The sequence below is a fragment of the Tigriopus californicus genome, chromosome 9 (assembly GCF_007210705.1).
Source record: "Tigriopus californicus strain San Diego chromosome 9, Tcal_SD_v2.1, whole genome shotgun sequence".
Lineage (NCBI taxonomy): Eukaryota > Metazoa > Arthropoda > Copepoda > Harpacticoida > Harpacticidae > Tigriopus > Tigriopus californicus.
The window spans coordinates 2,873,991-2,892,436 of NC_081448.1; the positions used below are offsets into that span (position 1 = coordinate 2,873,991).

The 18,446-nt window shown below is 42.5% G+C and overlaps 3 protein-coding genes across 3 annotated transcripts; 2 read left to right on the forward strand and 1 right to left on the reverse strand.

Annotated features, from left to right (window-relative positions):
• The first annotated feature begins 873 nt into the window (after positions 1 to 873).
• LOC131887249 (alpha-2-macroglobulin-like protein 1) lies at positions 874 to 8,295 on the forward strand. Its single transcript, XM_059235804.1, has 5 exons — positions 874 to 990; positions 1,166 to 1,511; positions 1,670 to 2,047; positions 2,105 to 2,247; positions 3,390 to 8,295. Exons 2-5 carry the CDS (start codon positions 1,436 to 1,438, stop codon positions 8,187 to 8,189), a joined length of 5,397 nt encoding a protein of 1,798 aa, XP_059091787.1. The 5' UTR covers positions 874 to 990; positions 1,166 to 1,435; the 3' UTR covers positions 8,190 to 8,295.
• LOC131887252 (arylsulfatase A-like) lies at positions 8,295 to 15,404 on the forward strand. The gene is made up of 6 exons (XM_059235807.1): positions 8,295 to 8,596; positions 10,958 to 11,436; positions 12,291 to 12,432; positions 13,346 to 13,598; positions 14,759 to 14,861; positions 14,944 to 15,404. Exons 1-6 carry the CDS (start codon positions 8,295 to 8,297, stop codon positions 15,306 to 15,308), a joined length of 1,644 nt encoding a protein of 547 aa, XP_059091790.1. The 3' UTR covers positions 15,309 to 15,404.
• Positions 15,398 to 18,196, reverse strand: LOC131887251 (small ribosomal subunit protein mS39-like). Its single transcript, XM_059235806.1, has 3 exons — positions 17,724 to 18,196; positions 17,123 to 17,352; positions 15,398 to 17,065 (listed from the first exon to the last, which is right to left on the reverse strand). The coding sequence occupies exons 1-3, from the start codon at positions 18,100 to 18,102 to the stop codon at positions 15,431 to 15,433; spliced, it is 2,244 nt and encodes a 747-aa protein (XP_059091789.1). The 5' UTR covers positions 18,103 to 18,196; the 3' UTR covers positions 15,398 to 15,430.
• Positions 18,197 to 18,446: the final 250 nt, after the last annotated feature.

Genomic DNA, 18,446 nt, shown 5'->3' on the forward strand with positions numbered 1-18,446 from the left:
GACGAGATTTCTTCTTCAGTTTGAATCCAATATCCATCCCAGGCTGGCATATTGGAAAGCAAGCCACCCACTGTATCAAAAGTTGAGGGAAGGCTCACAAGTAAGTACGTCTTTTTGCTGATCCATTGACCTTGATTTGTGGGCGTCTGTCTACAAGGAGGCAAATTAGACTCGAGTACTGGCGAGAGCCGACTTTTCGTGTTGTAAATTGAACATTATATTTGGGTCAGACTAGAGTTTTACAGAAAAGAGAGAAATGCTGTCCGAAAGATCAAAGGGCCCACCTTTTGGAGTTTTTTGAAGTCATCGTTCAGAGATATTTGTATACATTGGTTCGGTAGAGCAGGTCCTTGACACAAAAAGAAAGATTCGACATAAAACAGTGAATTTCATTGCAATTTTGTCCACAGTTTGTTTTCTACAAATTCAGTTTGACATCATCAATTATTGTCGCAATAATTTAGCAAACTAGAGTATACGATATTTCTTCTAATAAAATAAGTCAGTTGTTTTTCTTTTCTACTAAACTGGATGCAATTACGAAGGTTTCTCGATAATCTTGGAGTGGATCGAAAAATCCAGCTTGTACTATTTATCTGTACCGGTTCCATAAGTCTTGGGTAAAAAATCCCGACTCGCAAGTTTCAGGCGGGTTTTTTGACAACACGACGGAAGCTAACTTAGAGGAGAAGGAGGCCAGAGTACGCGAAAAAAGGCCCAGGAATAAAAAAACACGCCGCTATGTCCTAGTTATACCTTAATAACAACGTCAGAAAGCCCTAGACGTGATTTCCGAGAATCGTCGGGAACTCCCTGCTAAAAACGTTTCATGACAACCTTGGACAGTCAGTCGAACAAACACTACTATTCAACCAAGTCATTACTGTTGACGAACTCCGATCATTCCCAGAACTCGGAAATACACACATGCAATACACTATCACACCTTCAAACCCAAAACCAGTTTGTTCAACACCTTCCGCCGGGCGAGTAAGAGCATATTAAAAACATCTTCAATCACTCCCAAGCTTGGTCCATCCGTTAGTGTAGAAACAAATCTGCATCCAAGAGCATATCGAAAACCCTCGACATACACACTTGCCCAACTTGAGCCTATCTTTTGAACTTGGCCCTCAGAACGAACTCGAACATAAACCTGTTTCAGAGCTGACTTCAAGTGTTTGGGAGAGCTTCCCAAGACAGCAAGTTCAAAAGCCGGCAAGAAGCGCCTGGAAACAAACCACTATTGAGGCCGGGAATAGCCACTTTCTGGTGGTTGGTAGCCAGTGAATGACCTCTGGCCAGATTCTTACCTGCACACTCAAGTCGGCTTGGGATTGCCAGTTTTAGAACAGCCTTCAGACCAACCACATATCTCTCCGAGGTTTGGAGCAACGAGTATCGATTTGAGGTTCTTGGAATCAAGACCTTAGCCATGAGAGGCTGTACCAAATACCTGATAGGGGCCTTGGCCATTTGGGCCTGCCTCACCACCAACATCCAATGCCAAGGTAGGTACGACTTTCACAACCAATGGCAAAGATCAGTCATGGGTGTGGAATGTAACCCATTAATAATGTAGCAGCTAAGAAGGTACGAAGCCAGATAGGTCTGGTTCCTGAATTTACACACAAAATGCAACGTATCAACTAACTCGATTCTCTTTCAGATGATGACTTGACATTGACCACAACCATTGCTTCGCCCACAACCACTGATTCAGATGTCACCACAGTGATACCTGAGGTTAAAAACGCATCTGATCCTTCAGAGGAAGTTGAAGCTGACGAGGCGTCTTCAGAGGAAGTTCAAGATGATGACGGGTCTTCTTCAGAGGAGGTAGAGGCCACTTCTTCCATTCCAAGTGATGGGGAAGAGGGTAGTTCCTCATCGGAGGAGAGTAAAACTTACGAGGAAAGCGTTGACGAGTTCCCCAATGCCTCGGAGTCTTCAAACGAGGAAGATGAGAATTCCGAATCGAACAATGAAGAGCTCATTGAAATGGTTCCTGAAGGCGAAGGGGACAAGAAAGAGGGCAAGGAAGAGAGTAAGTTTTATTTTGTAATGAGTACAATGACCACAATTCATTTAAGCCTCTCTCTAGTATGTCTTCATGAGCTTAGTGGAACCTCCGGTCAATTCATCACTCCAAATTTCCCCGAGGACTATCCCAAAAAAACTAATTGTAGTTGGGTCATCAAGGTTGATGAAGGACAAAAGGTTTTGCTGACCTTTCATTTGTTCAATGTAAGTCTTAGAGACCTTTCTCGTCCAAAACAAAGGAAAATATGGTTAGGCAACAACAAAGCACAATACTCAAATAAGTTTTTCATGCCCATTGAAAGGATTCTACAAGATCATTTACCAATGAGCTTTAGTTCACATTTCTTGTGCGTCGGCAGTGAATTTTCATGCAAAACATCAGATTAATTCACATGTGCTGGTGCTGTTCTGAAAATAGCTGCTTCGGTTTTTAAACTACTTTCTCTATTCAACGTATTTATGCTTGCGTCTACAAAAAAACAGACAGGAGGAATCAAAATTCTTGAAATGAAAGGTGATCAGGCTCAGCTTTTGCAAGTCCATTGAAGGATTATTTGACCAACTTGTTCAAACAAAGGGGTTTTCAAGTGTTGACTAAGAAGTGCACCCACCATTCTTTGCATTTCCTGGCACCGAATCCCCAAAACAAAAAATTGAAAATATGCACGAGTCTCTGGTACTTTGCTAGTTGGTCAAAATTGCGGCTCCACTTTTCAAAAGTGATTTCATGCTTGGAGTAACTTCTTCTTGAGTTTGTCTTTGTCAGACTCTGTTTCATTGTTTTGTAGCTAATCAGAGTTCTTCCAAAGAGTTTGGTAATGCTTCATACTATTCAAATTGAAACCCTCACACTCTATTCATTTGAAAAGGCACAGAAAGTTTGCCCTATTCCACCATTCCAAACTGAGTGGAACGAAAGTGATTGAAAACAGAAGGGGCTTAAATCAAGATTTTATTCACCAGACAATTGAACCTTTGTGGTAATAATATGTTATTCAACTACGTCTTTGTTTGACGAGGATCAAGTTGGTTGAAAATTTGAAAAGGTACCATAGTCGATTCTCTCTCATCGACTTTGGATAATGTTATCCTAACTTAATGATCCTCCTCGTAAACAGGATGTCTCTCAATTGGAATTGCATTTTAAGATTGAACAGATATGCAAAGTGACAATTTTACATATGTTTCGGCTTATTCTGATCGATATTTTGCAAACCCAATTTTTTAATTTCTTCTCCCATGCTCCTTTTCATTTGATCTCAATCACTCATGTGTTAAGCCTTTTAATTTGTATCCCCTAATCGATATTGTTTACATATTAACCAAAATCCCATCCTTTCAAATAGGTGGAGCATAATGGATACTGCATCTGGGATTGGGTCAAAATCTACGACACCAATGGCACCATCATTCGACACATTTGTGGCTATCTCCAACAAGACTTGGTTCTCAATTCCACTGGCCACAACATGACAGTCCAATTTTATTCGGACGAGGCCGTGACCAGCGCTGGATTCTTGGCTTCTTGGAAAGCCATCCCGGAGGCTGAAGAGATTGCTGAACTGAAACCCAATCTTAAGAAGGGTTATCTATTGAGTTTCCCTCAGAGCTTTACCACATCCAAGGAAAATCTGGAAGAAAACGTTTGCCTACAAATGTTCAATGTGGAAGCCAGTGGATCAGTTCAAGTTGGTTTGTATAACCCGAAAAATATCATTGGTGGTGAGCCAAGTGCCAGTGGAGAGTTCCAACACACCGCTGAGGAAAACCACGTGGTGAAATGCTTGAAATTAAGCTTGCCCGCCGATTACGCGAAAGGATCGTCCGTTCTTAAGATTAATGGATCTTTTGAAGATGATTACAGATTCGTTTCGTACAAATCAGTCAGAGCTCTTAACCTGGACCCGATGTTCCTCGTTCAAACTGACAAGTCAGACTACCGTCCCAAACAGAAAGTGTTTTTCAGGATCCTGGCTTTGAACTACGAGCTGAAGCCTTCAAAGGTTGACCAAATCCCTGAGATTTGGATCACGGACCCTTCTAATGCCCGTCTTGCTCAGTGGAAAAATACTGATCTGCAAAATGGTCTGGCCCAACTGGACATGGAACTGTCAGAGGAGCCTCTTTTGGGAACATGGACGATTCACGTCAAGTTCGACGAAGGTCAAGATCCCAAGAAATCGACTTTCCTGGTGTCCGAAAATGTCCTCCCCAAGTTCGAGGTCAAGATCACCCCACCAAGCATGCTGATCCGTGACTCAGAATTCCACAATTTCACCGTTTGCGCCAAGTATACTCATGGTGAGAGTGTCAAAGGTCTTTTGAATGTCACCTTTTTCTCAGAGTTTAAGGCTGGAAACTATTGGCGAGCCCCAACTTTGAAGCAGCAATATGTCAAAGTGGTTGAGAATGTGGATGAGGACGGTTGCGGTAAAGTTGCTTTGAACACCACTGAAGTAATTGAAATGACTAACAAAACCACCAAAATTGAGGCATTGGCCTCCTTCACCGAGGCTGTTACTGGAGTTCAACTCAACGCTTCATGGGAAGGCGATGTTGAATTCACGCCTTTCTCCATTGACTTTGGAGGCAGTGCTGAAGAGCACATCATTGGACAGTTTCCGTACGTGGCTGAGGTGTCCGTTCTTCAACACGACCAGACTCCTTTGGAAGACATTGAACTCGAGGTCTGTGTTAAACTTTACACTAGCTTGGATAAGCTCAGAGACTACGTCAATACCAATAGCTACAAGTTCTATAGCTATTCCGAGGATCAATACTACGCACTGTCGCAAAAGTTAGCCGAAATCAAGTATGATGAGGCTTGCTCTAACCATACTACAGATTCACAAGGGAAAGTTAAGTTTTCTGTCCCCTTGTACGACCTTCCTACTAATGTCACCAAATTGGGCGTGCATGCAGTGGCGATCAACCATCCCAAAAACTATACCACTGGCATCTATCAACCTACCAAAAAGTTGGAAGTGAGCCTGACCCATTCAAATACTAGCAACGCTTTAACTATCTACGAAGAGAACATCACACCAAAACTTTCCTGCGGCAAGAATGAAATCAAGGTGTACTTCTCGGCCACTCCCAATTCTAACGTTGAACTGAACTACTATGTCAGTAGCGGTGGAGCACTCTTGTTTCAAGGCTCCGAAGACCTGACCACGAGCGAAGAAAACCTTGAGGCCGAGTTCATTGGAGAGGCTCAGACCATCAGCTTTGACACACCTATGCCTGAAAGAAGCACGGTTCTAAATCGCCAAGTGGTGACAATTCAAAGGCCGTTCAAAGACGAAGGACTGGTGACTGACAAGATCAAGGTTCTGATATTTACCAGAGATCAAGAGGGAAACATTCTGACAACCACCAAGGAAATGGAAGCCGAGTCTTGTGCCGATCAACCTGGTTTGGATTGGAATGCTGAGAAATTGAGACCTGGGGATGCTGCTGAATTGAAAATCACTGGAAAACCCGAAGCCTTCTGTGGTTACAGTGTGGTTGATAAATCGGTGGATTTGGTTCCCAATGACAATAGCATTACGCAGCCCAAAATTCAAAGTTTGAGAGAGAAGATCTCAAAGAGGCGTGTCGTCAATGACAAGGTCTTGGGCGAAGGCTGCGAAAATGGGGCGTTACTCTTCAAGGCCTTTGAAAGATTGGGCTTGTTTATTTTGTCCGACCAACTGCTGATTGATACATCTTGCGATACCCTTAATGACGTCACTAATCAAAAAGGCAAAGAAGATGGCGGTTATCCTCGGCCTATTCCCATCACTGATGACGGATTCTTCCAAAACAACTTTGAGGCTGACCGATTTGTGCAAAAAGAGATGCCTGTTCAAGAATTGCAGTTTGCTGTGGGCGGCGCACCTCAACAAGCTGCATTTGCCGCATCTGCTGACGTTGCTGATCAGGCTCAATCACTTCCAGAAGTGAAAGAGAACGCCTTGGAGTTGCGAGACTATTTCCCAGAAACCTGGCTTTTTGACATGATCAGCTTGGATACTGAGGGCAATGGCAAGATCGAAATGAACGCACCCCACACCATCACTGAATGGGTTGCGGAAGTCATTTGCATGGATCCAACCTCAGGATTGGGCATTTCCAACAAATCTTCTGTTCTTGTAACGCAAGATTTCTTTGCTGACATCTACATGCCTTTTTCCGTGAAACGGGGAGAAATATTCCCAGTCAATGTATCGGTTTTCAACACCGTGGAGAGACAACTTCCCATGAAGTTAACCATCCAAGAATCCGAGGATTTCAAGACTGACACTTCTACCTCTGATGTTTGTCTTGATGCCAAGGATAACTCAATCAAGACCTTCAATATTGAGGCCAAGGAGCTGAACGAGGTTAACATCACTGTTGAAGCCTTAATCACAGCGCAACCAGATGGATCTTGTGGCGATGCTGGAGATGCTGAAGGGTTCACTGATACTCTCGTGAAGCCCATCCTGGTTAAGCCAGAGGGTTTTCCAGTTGAAAAAGTTCAGTCTGTGTTTGAATGCAAGGACAATGCTGATGAGAGCACTCAGGTTCAGCTTGAAGAGCTAACCTTGCCTGAAGATTTGGTTGAAGGCTCCGAGCGAGCTTGGTTCATGGTCACAGGAGATATTATGGCACCCGCTCTTGCTAATTTGGACAGTCTGGTTCAATTACCAACCGGCTGTGGAGAACAAACCATGATTGGAATGGCTCCTAATGTCTACCTTATGGAATACATGCAAGGTAGTGGAAAACTGGATCCCAAATTAGAAGTTCGTGCTAAGCGAAATATCAAGACCGGATTTGAAAGGGAACAGGAATTCCGTCACGAAGATGGGTCTTATTCTGTCTGGGGTCCCAAAGATGGCGCTGAGGGCTCTATCTGGCTAACCTCTTTTGTGACCAAAGTATTTTCTCAGGCTACCAAGTTTGTGGATCTTGATCAGCAAAATATTGGTGTCACTTTGAGATGGATCATGTCGAAACAGAACAAAGATGGTAGCTTTGCAAAGAGCGGCTATGTCATTCATCAAGAGTTGGCAGGATCAGATCAATCACTCACGGCCTCAGTTTTCATTACCATCTTAGAGGCTTACAAAAACAAAGTGGACCAAATAAACCAAATGTCCAATGATGCTGTTGGAAAGACGCTCTCTTTCCTACAGAGTAACCTTACAGCTGATAGCGACATCTACTCTAAGTCTCTGACCACTTACGCATTCACTCTGTTCAACGAGGTCCGGAATCAGATCAATGAAATGGCTGAAGAGGCTCCTAAGGCTGAAGAGGCTCCTCAGGCCGCCGAGTTCCTCAATCAACTGATTGACGCAGCCAACACTTCAATTCCCGGCCAACTCTTCTGGTCTCCAGAAAAGGACAATAAGGCTCTGGCCGTCGAAATGACTGCTTACAATATCCTCAGTTTGACCATGCAGGGGAAAGTGCCTGAAGCCCTTAAAGCCATCCGCTGGTTGGCCACCCAAAGAAACTCGCGAGGAGGATTTGTTTCCACTCAAGACACAATCGTGGCTCTCCAAGCAATGTCGTATTACTCACTCAAGGTCAAGAGCGAAGAGGCCAATCTGAATCTAGCCTTGAAGGAGAATGAAGTGGCCCATGACCTCACTCTGACCTCCGATAACTTGCTACTGCTTCAAAAGCAAAAACTCACCACCCTCCCCAGTCAGATTTCCGCCGAGATCAACGGTCAAGGCTGCTTCATGGTTCAAACCGTGTTGAGATACAATGTGAAGGAGTCGCCTGAAAAGAATTCTTTCACGCTTACGGCCAATCTTGAAGATGGAAAGGATCTCAAAGTTTGCGCATCTTACACCGGCACCAAAGAAAAGACCAACATGGCCGTCATCGAGATCGAATTGTTGTCTGGATTCTCGGCCTATGAATCCAGTATTGAGGCCTTGATCAACGAAGTCGAAGCTCCGGTAAAGAGATACGAATACGACGGGGAGAAGGGACACATTGTCTTGTATTTTGACGAAATTCCAAAGACGGAAACTTGCTGGAAGATCGAGCTGAAAGAGGTGACCAAAATTGAAGAACTCAAAGCTGCTTTGGTTAAGGTATATGACTACTACAATCAAGAAGACAAGGTGTCCGTGGAATACAATCTCCCACGTGCCGAAGTATAATTCAGAAAAGGATCATATAAGCTATCTCACATACTCGATATTTTAACACGCATTATGAAATTCCATTTATTTTCAAGATAAATATACGTAAGTTTTAGTTTGAAAATGCGCCCAATCTTTAGAGAAGGGGAGTTTCTGCTCAAATCGGACTTTCGACTCTTTGGGAGAATGTTCACAACAATGGAGACGTTTTGGACGCTCAAATTGTTCTTTGTATTTGTTCTGGGTCCTGCTATTTGTGAGACTAGGCCAAATTTCCTTTTGATTTTGGCTGATGACCTTGGTTATGGAGATTTGGAAACCAATGGTCACCCAACTTCAGCCGCGCCAAGCCTGAAAAAGCTTCATTCCGAATCTTTAGTATTCAGTAACTTTTATTCTGCCAGTGCAGTTTGCTCGCCTTCCAGGTAGGCCTTGTTTGACTCAATGCCTTTATTAGAATTAACTCGAATGCGATTGTAAACCAACCATTGCCAAGCTTGTTTGATCTAAAAGATAGGATCCAAACGTTAAGTCTGCTGGGATACATATATTTTCCGTGGCCTTTAAAAAACACTGGGTTGAAAATTCATTTGCAAAGCACCCCAAAAAGCAGCCCAACCAAATAGTGAATGTACTAGATTGTTGTCCCTTACAATTTTGAGTAGGTTCCCAAGGGGCGCTCTGCAAGTTTCAAAAGGAAACCAATTAAGGTATGCGAGATTAATTAGTAGGACTATCAAAAAGAAAGTTCTGACAGTTTCCCATTTTTTTCTTCCCAATGCACTCTTTTACTAAAAACCACTGTATTATATGAACAAGGACATTTTTGAAGTTGCATTTAACAAAGTGCCTTGCTTTAGAAACAATCCTCTTTAATCATGAAAAATGTTATGCTAAGTTTATCAATCCAAGATTATTTAGGTGAGTAGAAAACTCGGGAATCCTTGAAGCGCCATGAAGAGATGTTCAATTAGGCTAGGTTAGTAGAAATCATCAAGAAACTGATTTTGTTTTCCGTATAAAAAGATAAGATGTGTTTAATCACATGGAAAAAATGTTTTCGACACAATCAATTTGGGTTAGGATGTGGAAAAAAAGTTATTTTATGCTTAGTCCAATGGAACTGGATCCTTTGGTGGCCCTTTTTCAAACATTTTAGTGATTTTTGCTCATTGTTATTCGTCTTTTAGTTACAGTCCTTTCAATCAGTTAAGTTACTCACATTTTCTCACTTTACCTTTAACAACTCATGAACATGAATCGAAGAGTTTTTACATGTTCACTTTTTTCCTAACATTCCTAAAATTTGGCCTGAAATGTATAACAGGAAGGGGATGATGGGGATGGGGTACGTATACATTTGGAACAAATGAATATAGATGGATGGGCGTTAAGCCGTCAACAATTAACGGACTTGTAAATTACTTGGGCTCAATGAAGTAATTGGCCTCCACAACTTTTTTTGTCAGTTTGAATACTAGCATTTTTTAAAGATTCTTAAAACTTTAATTTGCATTTTATTGTTTCCTGAAACATTAGTTTTTCACTGAGATGCAATGTAGTTTCATTTTATTTTCTGACCGACATCATCATTGTCGATGTTTGAAACTGATGGGTCGAGTCAACCTTCTTAAGTGAAGCGAAGCGCTGGTTTACAAAGTGGCGGCATCTGACACAAGTAGCTCTATTATTGGTAAATAATACACCAAGGAAAATAACATCACATGAGCAGGAAGTGAGGAATTGCAAACTTGAATCAATCTAAGTAAAAATTACATTGAAACTATTGTTTTATTTACTAATTCATTAGCGCTCATTGTGCACCCTGGAGAGTGCTTGAGCCTGCCCTTACAACAAACAATTGTCAATGATGTATTTTTAGAAGAAAAAAGCATGAGATTCTTAAACATTCGGCAAAAAACCAAATGAGTAAGAGTTAGTGTCAAAATAAAGTGTATGTTTATTCCATGGTTATGTTTGGCATTTTGTGACATAAGTACAAGACACAACTGATGTAATTTTCTGAAATTAAGCAAATTGTTATCTTGAAATGGAACAAGGATGCATGTCTTGAAATCAATGTTTCCTACTCTCTTACTGATTAGGTGTTTGCTCTTCAATCAACAATCATTTTGTAACTCGTCGAAGTTACTCAAATCTAAAATATTTTGATCGTATTTGGGGCCCATTTTGAATGAAATGAACGGTTTGAAAGATATTTTTTTTTGGCCTTTGCAAGCTTTTAATTCGTTCGTGTATTAACCGTCTCTGGATTAACTCCCATCACTAATCTTCCAACGTATTGCAGTAAAACTTATCCAAGTAAAGTTTTGAATAAACGGACCAACGACAAAAGTTGTTCATTTTTTTAAGTTTGCCATTCACTAGAAAAAAGCAAGAGTCGAAGTTGGAAAGAAGGAAACCGATCTGACTGATTTTGTGGCTCTTAACACCTTTTATCGAATACAATTCAGGCGGCCATACTCACAAAATCTACATCTCTCCACTTATTTTCATGCGATGCTCCAATGGTGCAGAATGCTCAGGCAAGGGGATTTTTTGCGCTTTAGTATCCTGGATATCACCCGCGCTTTTCAACTCTTTGTGATGATTATGCCTGTAATTAAATAAGTAGTTCCATGCCGGACAGCTTTGCATTATCAAATATTCCCCTCGATCAGTTGAGTCCATCATCAAAAAATTGCTCAAAGGAAACCTGGGAAACACTTCCTAGACAAAGTGTTCCAAAGCAAGACAGAAAGGAACGATCTTCGTCTTCTTTACAGAGCGGCTCTGCTCACTGGTTTATATCCGGTTTCAACCGGAATTTACCCCGGGGTATTTTGGCCCTCATCCATCGGAGGGCTGAGCCCCAGCCACTCGACAGTGGCCCAATACCTCCGTGAAGCTGGTTACCGAACCACCCACATTGGCAAATGGCATCTGGGTGTGGGACAAAATGGAGCCTATCTGCCAACTGAACATGGCTTCGAAAACTACTACGGCATTCCTTATTCACACGACATGTGTCCGTGTCAAATCTGTTTTCCCATAAAGGAACCGTGTTTTGGACAATGTAACAACGGTGACGTGAGTTGTCCATTATATTCGAACACGACAATTGTGGAACAACCGACATCATTACCGGATTTAACCCAAAAGTATACGCACAAGGCAATTCTGGAAATAGAAAGATTCTCCAAGTCTGAGGATCCATTTTTCATGTATTTGGCTTATCATGAAACCCATCACCCTCAATTTGCAGGTAAGCACGGGCTTATATCTTTTAATGTTAAAAAGAGGAATTCTTCTCAATCCTCTCAATCATTGTGGTAAAAATGGCATTAACCCGAGCGGTGGAGGAGGCAGCGTGAGCAAGGAGTTTTGGGTTCAAACCCCTGTACCAGAATCAACCCTTGAGATAGAAGGCCTTTGGTAGTGAAGCACTTAGCGCAATTTTCCCGCATGAAAGAGGCCCTGGTTTGATTCTCTTCAACAACCCTTCTCAAGGAAACTTTTAGACTATAACCACACGCTTCGCTAGCCGGACGAGATTCAACCCTCCGACCCCATCACTTATAAAAAAAACAAGTTGAGGAGCATTTTGCCATCTACAGTTTGTCATGTCTTTTTAGATGTCTGTCGAGGTTTTAATTGGTCGATGAATCTAGAAGTTTGTCAAATTATTACATCATGATTAACCATACAATATCGAAATGTTTCTGGAAGTTTGATGGTCACTCTACATGTGAACATTTTTGCTTCACTTATAGATCTATTTTGAATTAAGCACTATAAATGCAACGATAATAGAGCCCTTATGTCAAGGGAAAGGAATTCATGTGTCTTATTCCCTTATGCCCTTATACCCTTATACATATACCCTTATGTCATGCTTACCTAAGTTACAAGTCATCTATTTTGCCCTGGATATGGGGCGACACTGGGAGCGTCTACGCCGTCAACGGCCACGATTGTTGAGCCTAAAATAATTTTTGGGTACAAGCTCATGGATGCTTTAAAAAGATGCTTTGATGTTGAAGTTCACTAATGGTTTTTTTCTGGCGTTATTTCTAAAAAGACACCACACACTACCAAAAATATTGCTCCTGCTTTCAGGCGACTTTCGAAACGCATCTTCCAGGGGCTCCTTTGGCGACGCTTTGATGGAAATGGACCATTCCATTGGAAAAATAATCTCAGCTTTAAAGAAGAAGAACCTTTTGAATAATACTTTGATCTTCTTTACTTCGGACAATGGGTAAGAAAAAAATATGGCATATCCCAATGGAACTCATATGAGGCGGTCGGAATTTTCAATCACAAGTAGGATGAAAATTATTCCACTTTACCTTTTTTGCCTTCTTACTTTGTGATATGATCGCGATTGGTATGTTACCCCGATCGATTCCCGTTTAGTTTCAATTATATCGTTTTATTTTTTCAAATCAAGTTTAGTAGATGGTTAGCCGAGCGGTTTAAGAGGCAGGGTGAACAAGGCACGAATCATCTCATAACGTGTCTTGGGTGCAAATCCCTGTGTCGGAAATAAACTGTTTCCAACCCAGGTTTAAGGGTCTTAACGTGCGTTTTGAGACCACTTTCAGGCCCTCAGGAATCAAGGCTAGTTAGAAGATTACTTACCTATAAAGTGGTTCGTTTTAAAGTTATGTTGTCAAAAGCTTATGTAGCCGACCAAGGGCACGCACAAAATCAGCCCAAAGTCTGAAACTCAAATTTCCAAAGACAAATCTCCTCGATAAGCAAAAAAATAACTGAGAAGCATCAAATGGGACAAACCTTACCCCGTTAGGATTGGCAAAACAATTAATAGGAATGGAATCCCCAGCACTTCAAGACGAAAACGCATTCATATTACCTAACTTTATATTCATGTAAATCTGATCCACCAACGAATTAGAGTTGGCAGATTCGGCTAGCCCTAAAATATAGGGTTGATCAGGAACTGTAATAAAAAAATTGTCCAAACCTGGCATGTAAGTGCGATTGCATCAACGCCTGCACGTTCCCTACCAATATTAGAGGGAAACAAATTGTACAATGAAGGAGCCCGAGAAAGAAGAGAGTTGGTCTTCATTGTTCCAATCGGCCTGGAGTTCAATTCTTTTTTCTTATCCACCCAAAATCAAACCGTGGATCAACACAATTCTCAGACCAAGCTTGATGCGCCATGAACGTGGAGGCTCCGCCGGTCTTTTTCGATGCGGAAAGGACACCACCTGGGAGGGTGGTTTAAGGGTACCAGCATTCCTTTATTACCCAGTGCACGTGCAACCAGGCATAACACACGAGTTGGCATCAACGCTTGATGTGACACCCACCATTTTGGCCTTGGCTAATGTAACTTCCAGAACCGATGTCAGCCATGGTTTCGATCTGAGTCCTCTATTCCTCAACCATTCTCAGGTATGGTTCAAAACACTCCAAGGCAGATAAATTGTTTGGACCCCAAATTATGTATTTAGATTTATGGACTGTAGGGTTAATGACACTTTATGTTGGGTAAACTATTCTAAATATGGGTGCTCGCTGATCATGACCATGTTGAACATGGTTTTATCTTCATTTTTTTTTTCTCGCTTCAAAATAATTTAATAAGTATATTGCCATCCGGAAATGGGAATGAAATAATAATAACCTTTATTACTACCCTTAGTCATGTCAGATTGTAAAATGTTTAAACATACAGTCTCATACATCATATACAAAATTCATGTTCCTTTTGCTCAAGTCCACCAATCAGTTTGAAAAATGACATTACGATTTGTAATCCTTCATTTTACATAATAGCATTGGGGATTATGTTCCTTGTAACGGCTAGTAACGTCCGTGAAAACCCAAACCAAAAGAAAAGATTGGGTCATCGATCTCGTGATGTCTTTTGATTTTCTAACAGGCACACACGGAATTTTCAGGGCCAAATGGTTAAGTAAGATGCTAACAGTAAACTCATAAATCACCTTCATTCCCATGAAAAGAGCTGAGAGGTTTGTGAGAAATCTGGGGTACCTCTGAACACAAAAAAAGATACTAGCCAAAAGTTCAAAAGTCGCAGGTTGTTGAAAAATGGTTGGTAAAATATTTCAGTTTTTCACCAAAAACTAAAAACCCGAAATGAAAGCCAATGCATTTAAGAATTAATGGGGAATTACCAAAAGGCCACCTTTTGTTCAAACAAGATTCTGATTTTAGAATGGAACGAAAATTTCTCAAAGGAATAAGCAAGCTTCCAAGCATTAAGCTCCTCCTACTGTATTACATTTTTGATATTGTAGATTTATCATTACTGTGACTTCAATTGTTCCTGTTAGATAGAAAAAAAGGTACCGGGTAATCAGTCTCTGGACCACATCCTATGTGTAATATTAGATGTATTTCGAATTATCCTTGATCAGTAATAGCAATTATATATCCTATCTCTTCCACTATGACTTTGATTTTGAAAATCCTGCGATCGTGACAAACAATATTTCTCTAATTTCCAATACTCCTCAATCGCCTTCATTGGTGTCAAAGTGGAACCAAACAAGTGTAAGATGTTAAATGTCACGTTTTTGTCCCTTCAGGAAGTTCGCCAATCTCTAGCCATGTTTTCAACCGAACCGAAGAAGGCCTTTGAACCATACGCCATCCGTTACAAGCATTTCAAATCCCATTTTTACACGAGAGGTAGCATGCTTTCCATTTATGCCTGCCTCCCAAGACAAGGATGAGATTTTGATCCAAAAGTACCATCCACCAATTCTTTCAGGAAGCTCTTTGTCAGATGATCTGAACTTTGATCATGCCTGCAGATCCTCATCTCGACAAGAGAAACACGACCAAGCTTTGATCTTCGATCTGAGTGTCGACCCATCAGAGAGATATGACTTACGCTCCCCCGAGGCCCGGAAGCTTCGAGGCCAAATGGAACAATTACGTCAAGAATATAGGGCAAATGTCACTTGGGCCCCGAGTGAGATGGCCAAGGGACAAAATCGTCATCTCTCGCCTTGCTGTAGCCGACCGGCCACATGCGAACCCTTCCCCGACTGTTGCGATTGTGACGAGGAGGGCTCCTTCTCGTCTCCCAATGACCGTCTGCCCGAGATCTCAGTTATCTCCGTTGGGCCTTGAAGATGGCGGGAATGATATCTCGATGAGTAGGATGAACTGTGATGCAATATGTGCGAGTTCTACCTAATAAACGAATGATGCATGGTATGTTTTGAAGACAGTGGGTTTTATCTACGTATATTTCACAATTCTAACGGAACCCACATGCTGTCGTGAGATAACAATTGATTAATAGCAATCTTTTCCTGGGGTTTCAACTCCAGAACAGAGCAGATCTTTTGAGAGATCTCCACGGCATTGACCATGGTGGCTTCAGAGCAATAGATGACACTTTTATACAAGAGGTCATCTTCACGGAGCTCGATGAGTTCGTCCGTGATGGTTGCGAACAACTCGGGCGAGATTGGACGAGGTAAACTGCGACTCCATTCAAAAGAGAACTCCAAAACTTGCAACAGAAATTCGGAGTTCTTCTCTCTCAAAGCGATTTGCAGTATCTTCTCCAAAATTGGAAGAGCCATAGCATTTCCGGAAACCGGGGACACTCCTCGTCGCCCACCAGTGCTGATCTCAGAAAAGGCTTCCTTAGCAATGGTCACCACACCTTCTGAGGCACCCTTGTCCTCATCCAAGATCGTGTCAATGTCCAAAATCAATCCCAAGAACCAATCGATGGCCTCGTTCTTCAGCATTCGATTAGCCCCACAGAACGATGAAATGGTCAGATCCGTCCAGATCTTAGGGATGTATTGTAGGGCACCTTCCCGTCGCACCCGACCCACCAGTTCTTTGTAGAAATCTAGTTTCGCCGGGTAAACGTGAGGCACGAATTTGGATAAGAACTCCATGGTCACAGCCAATGGTTCCTTTTTGAGAACGAGGTCCAAGAAATTAGCGTAGTAGTGGGCACTGCGTTTGGCGTCGGAGAGATAGATCTCGTTAGTTCCGAACATAAGGATGTCATGGATTTTATACGCCAAGGCGACGTCTTCCATAAGCTTGGCCCCTTCCATGCACAAGCAGAAGAACCATTCGCTCTCCGCGTTGGGTTTGGGGGTCAGGTCTTTGCCCTGCAGTTCATCCAGAATCATTTTGACCAGATCTCCTCGCTGATCTTCGCGACTTCGGTGGATATAGATCAGTTTGACATACACTGACAACCACACGGGCACGCCAATTTGTTTGAATTCGGCCAGCAATGGGAAGGCCAGATCGGAGGCTCGCTGACGCATGGCTGGATTTTTGGGGAACTTATTCAACACTTGAAAGAGGCAGTCCAATGTCGAGCTATCTGGAGCAACTTTCCGGGCTCTCATCTCCTTGAGAACCAGCTCAACATTGGCCCAAGCCGTATTGACCGTGAGGGTCTTGGGATCGTTCGAAAGGATAGCCGCATTGTACGCAGTCACATTGAGCGGCTCTTGAGCAGTCGCACATTCAAGATAAAGGCTCCAACATCTGGCATTGTTCCCAAACTTGGCAGAACCCGCCATGAGGGCCATTTTAGATTCCAGTGACAAGGGTTCCATCTTTTGAGCCAGCAGTTCCGCCTTACATTTACCATCCCAAGGAGTTATTTCTTCCGTATAGAAGAGCCCAGCTATCTCATTGTAGTTCTCGACGGTGGCTGGATCGCCATTGTAATAACTGACCAATTCCAGAAGCGCCTGCAGAGTCTCGTTATCGATCTTTTGACCGGCAGCGTCCAAGGCCTCATAGGTTTGCCAAGCTTCGGTCACGTTATATCCCGCGATAAAAACTTTCAGAGACTCGACTGACGCTTGATTCTCTTGAAAGATGGCCTTGGGCATGAAAGCCTGGAAAGAATCCAACCATGTTTTAAGCTGTTGAATATACAAGAACGATTAGTCTACCTTGATTTGAGGTTCATGTTCGATAAGATTATCATTGAAAAGCTCCGGATGGTTATCGCGAACGAATCGGGCCGCCTGCCTGCCACCCTCTTTGGACAGCATGAAATCCCGTTGCTGAACTGCGTTGTACGGAATCAAATACGGGTCATCGTGGAAGCGGTAATGGGGCGCCGTTTTATCTCGGCCGATATTGGAGGCTAGCAATCGCAATAAAGTACTGCTTTCGCGCTCTAGTCCCAAATCAGAAAAGAAATGAAGTCATATCATGCATAGAATCACTAGAATCACTTGATACGCAAAGAGTTCATTAGACTATCATTGGGAATCGGTATTCCTGGTCATATTTTCTAAGCCAAGTAAGAAACAAACATAATCCCCAGTAGTTCAAGATGAAAGATTTGTAAGTCTGATTTACATTAACATTCATGTAAAATATCACAAAATGTAAGAACGATATTTTTTTTTCATTTGGAACGGTTGGGGCTCAAAGTACCAATAGTGGTAATGAAGTTGACAAAGCATTAAAATAAATAGGTCAACAATTCATTCTGGACAGCATGTCCTCTTGCACTGCATTCTAACACGTCAATTTGTCTATCACCTTTATACTTTTGAGGCACACAGTCTCCAGATTCTCGGGCCGTGGCCAGCAAGCGATCATAGACCGTGGTCTCTCGTACGGGCAGAGGGGTGTAACCCGCCACGGAGGGCTGATCCGTCAGCACATCCTCGGATTCCCAAGGACGGCTAGCTTGATCAATGAGTCGCTTTTCCCGCTGCTCTTCCCAAGCCGCCCGCTGCCGCAATTTGAGCAGAAATTTGCGCTGAGTAGACTGAGCCTCCACCAAATGCAAATGCGACTGGTCCACTTCCTTGTAATATTGAATATCCGTCACGGTTCGACGAGCCGTGGTGACGGGGGCGGGTAAACGGGCCACGCTCACCAACCCATGGGATCGAGACCATAATTGCCAGGCCATGACTGTTATGATGATGGTTAGTGTGGCAATCCACGGCACATGTCCGCGTTACCTCAATCCCACAACTCTCTTGTTGTGATGATTCAACGCAACCTAAGAATGAAGTTTGAAGGCTCACGCAACCTCTTAGCTGGCCGCCTGACTGCCCACCAGCCAGCCAATACGCTGAAGACGCCCATGAAAGAAACAGGGTCCAAGCTCGGGATATTACAAAGCCAAACTTACCAACCATGCCCAAATTGATATTAGTATCGGAAATCAAAACCGCTAAAAAATTGGTAACAACTCATATGAGTATTGGGCAAAAATGTATTTTTGGTTTTTTGGGGGTAATGGGCCCATTA

Excerpts from the sequence above, each read along its gene's own strand:
- LOC131887249 (XM_059235804.1), top strand. The coding sequence starts at position 1,436 with ATGAGAGGCTGTACCAAATACCTGATAGGGGCCTTGGCCATTTGGGCC. Across the intron at positions 1,512-1,669 it reads CACCAACATCCAATGCCAAG|ATGATGACTTGACATTGACC; the intron begins GTAGGTACGACT and ends ATTCTCTTTCAG. Across the intron at positions 2,248-3,389 it reads TGACCTTTCATTTGTTCAAT|GTGGAGCATAATGGATACTG; the intron begins GTAAGTCTTAGA and ends CCTTTCAAATAG.
- LOC131887252 (XM_059235807.1), top strand. The coding sequence starts at position 8,295 with ATGCGCCCAATCTTTAGAGAAGGGGAGTTTCTGCTCAAATCGGACTTT. Across the intron at positions 12,433-13,345 it reads TTCTTTACTTCGGACAATGG|ACCAAGCTTGATGCGCCATG; the intron begins GTAAGAAAAAAA and ends CACAATTCTCAG. Across the intron at positions 14,862-14,943 it reads ATCCCATTTTTACACGAGAG|GAAGCTCTTTGTCAGATGAT; the intron begins GTAGCATGCTTT and ends CAATTCTTTCAG.
- LOC131887251 (XM_059235806.1), bottom strand. The coding sequence starts at position 18,102 with ATGGCCTGGCAATTATGGTCTCGATCCCATGGGTTGGTGAGCGTGGCC. Across the intron at positions 17,353-17,723 it reads TGTGCCTCAAAAGTATAAAG|AGCGCGAAAGCAGTACTTTA; the intron begins GTGATAGACAAA and ends ATTTGGGACTAG. Across the intron at positions 17,066-17,122 it reads AACATGAACCTCAAATCAAG|GCTTTCATGCCCAAGGCCAT; the intron begins GTAGACTAATCG and ends GATTCTTTCCAG.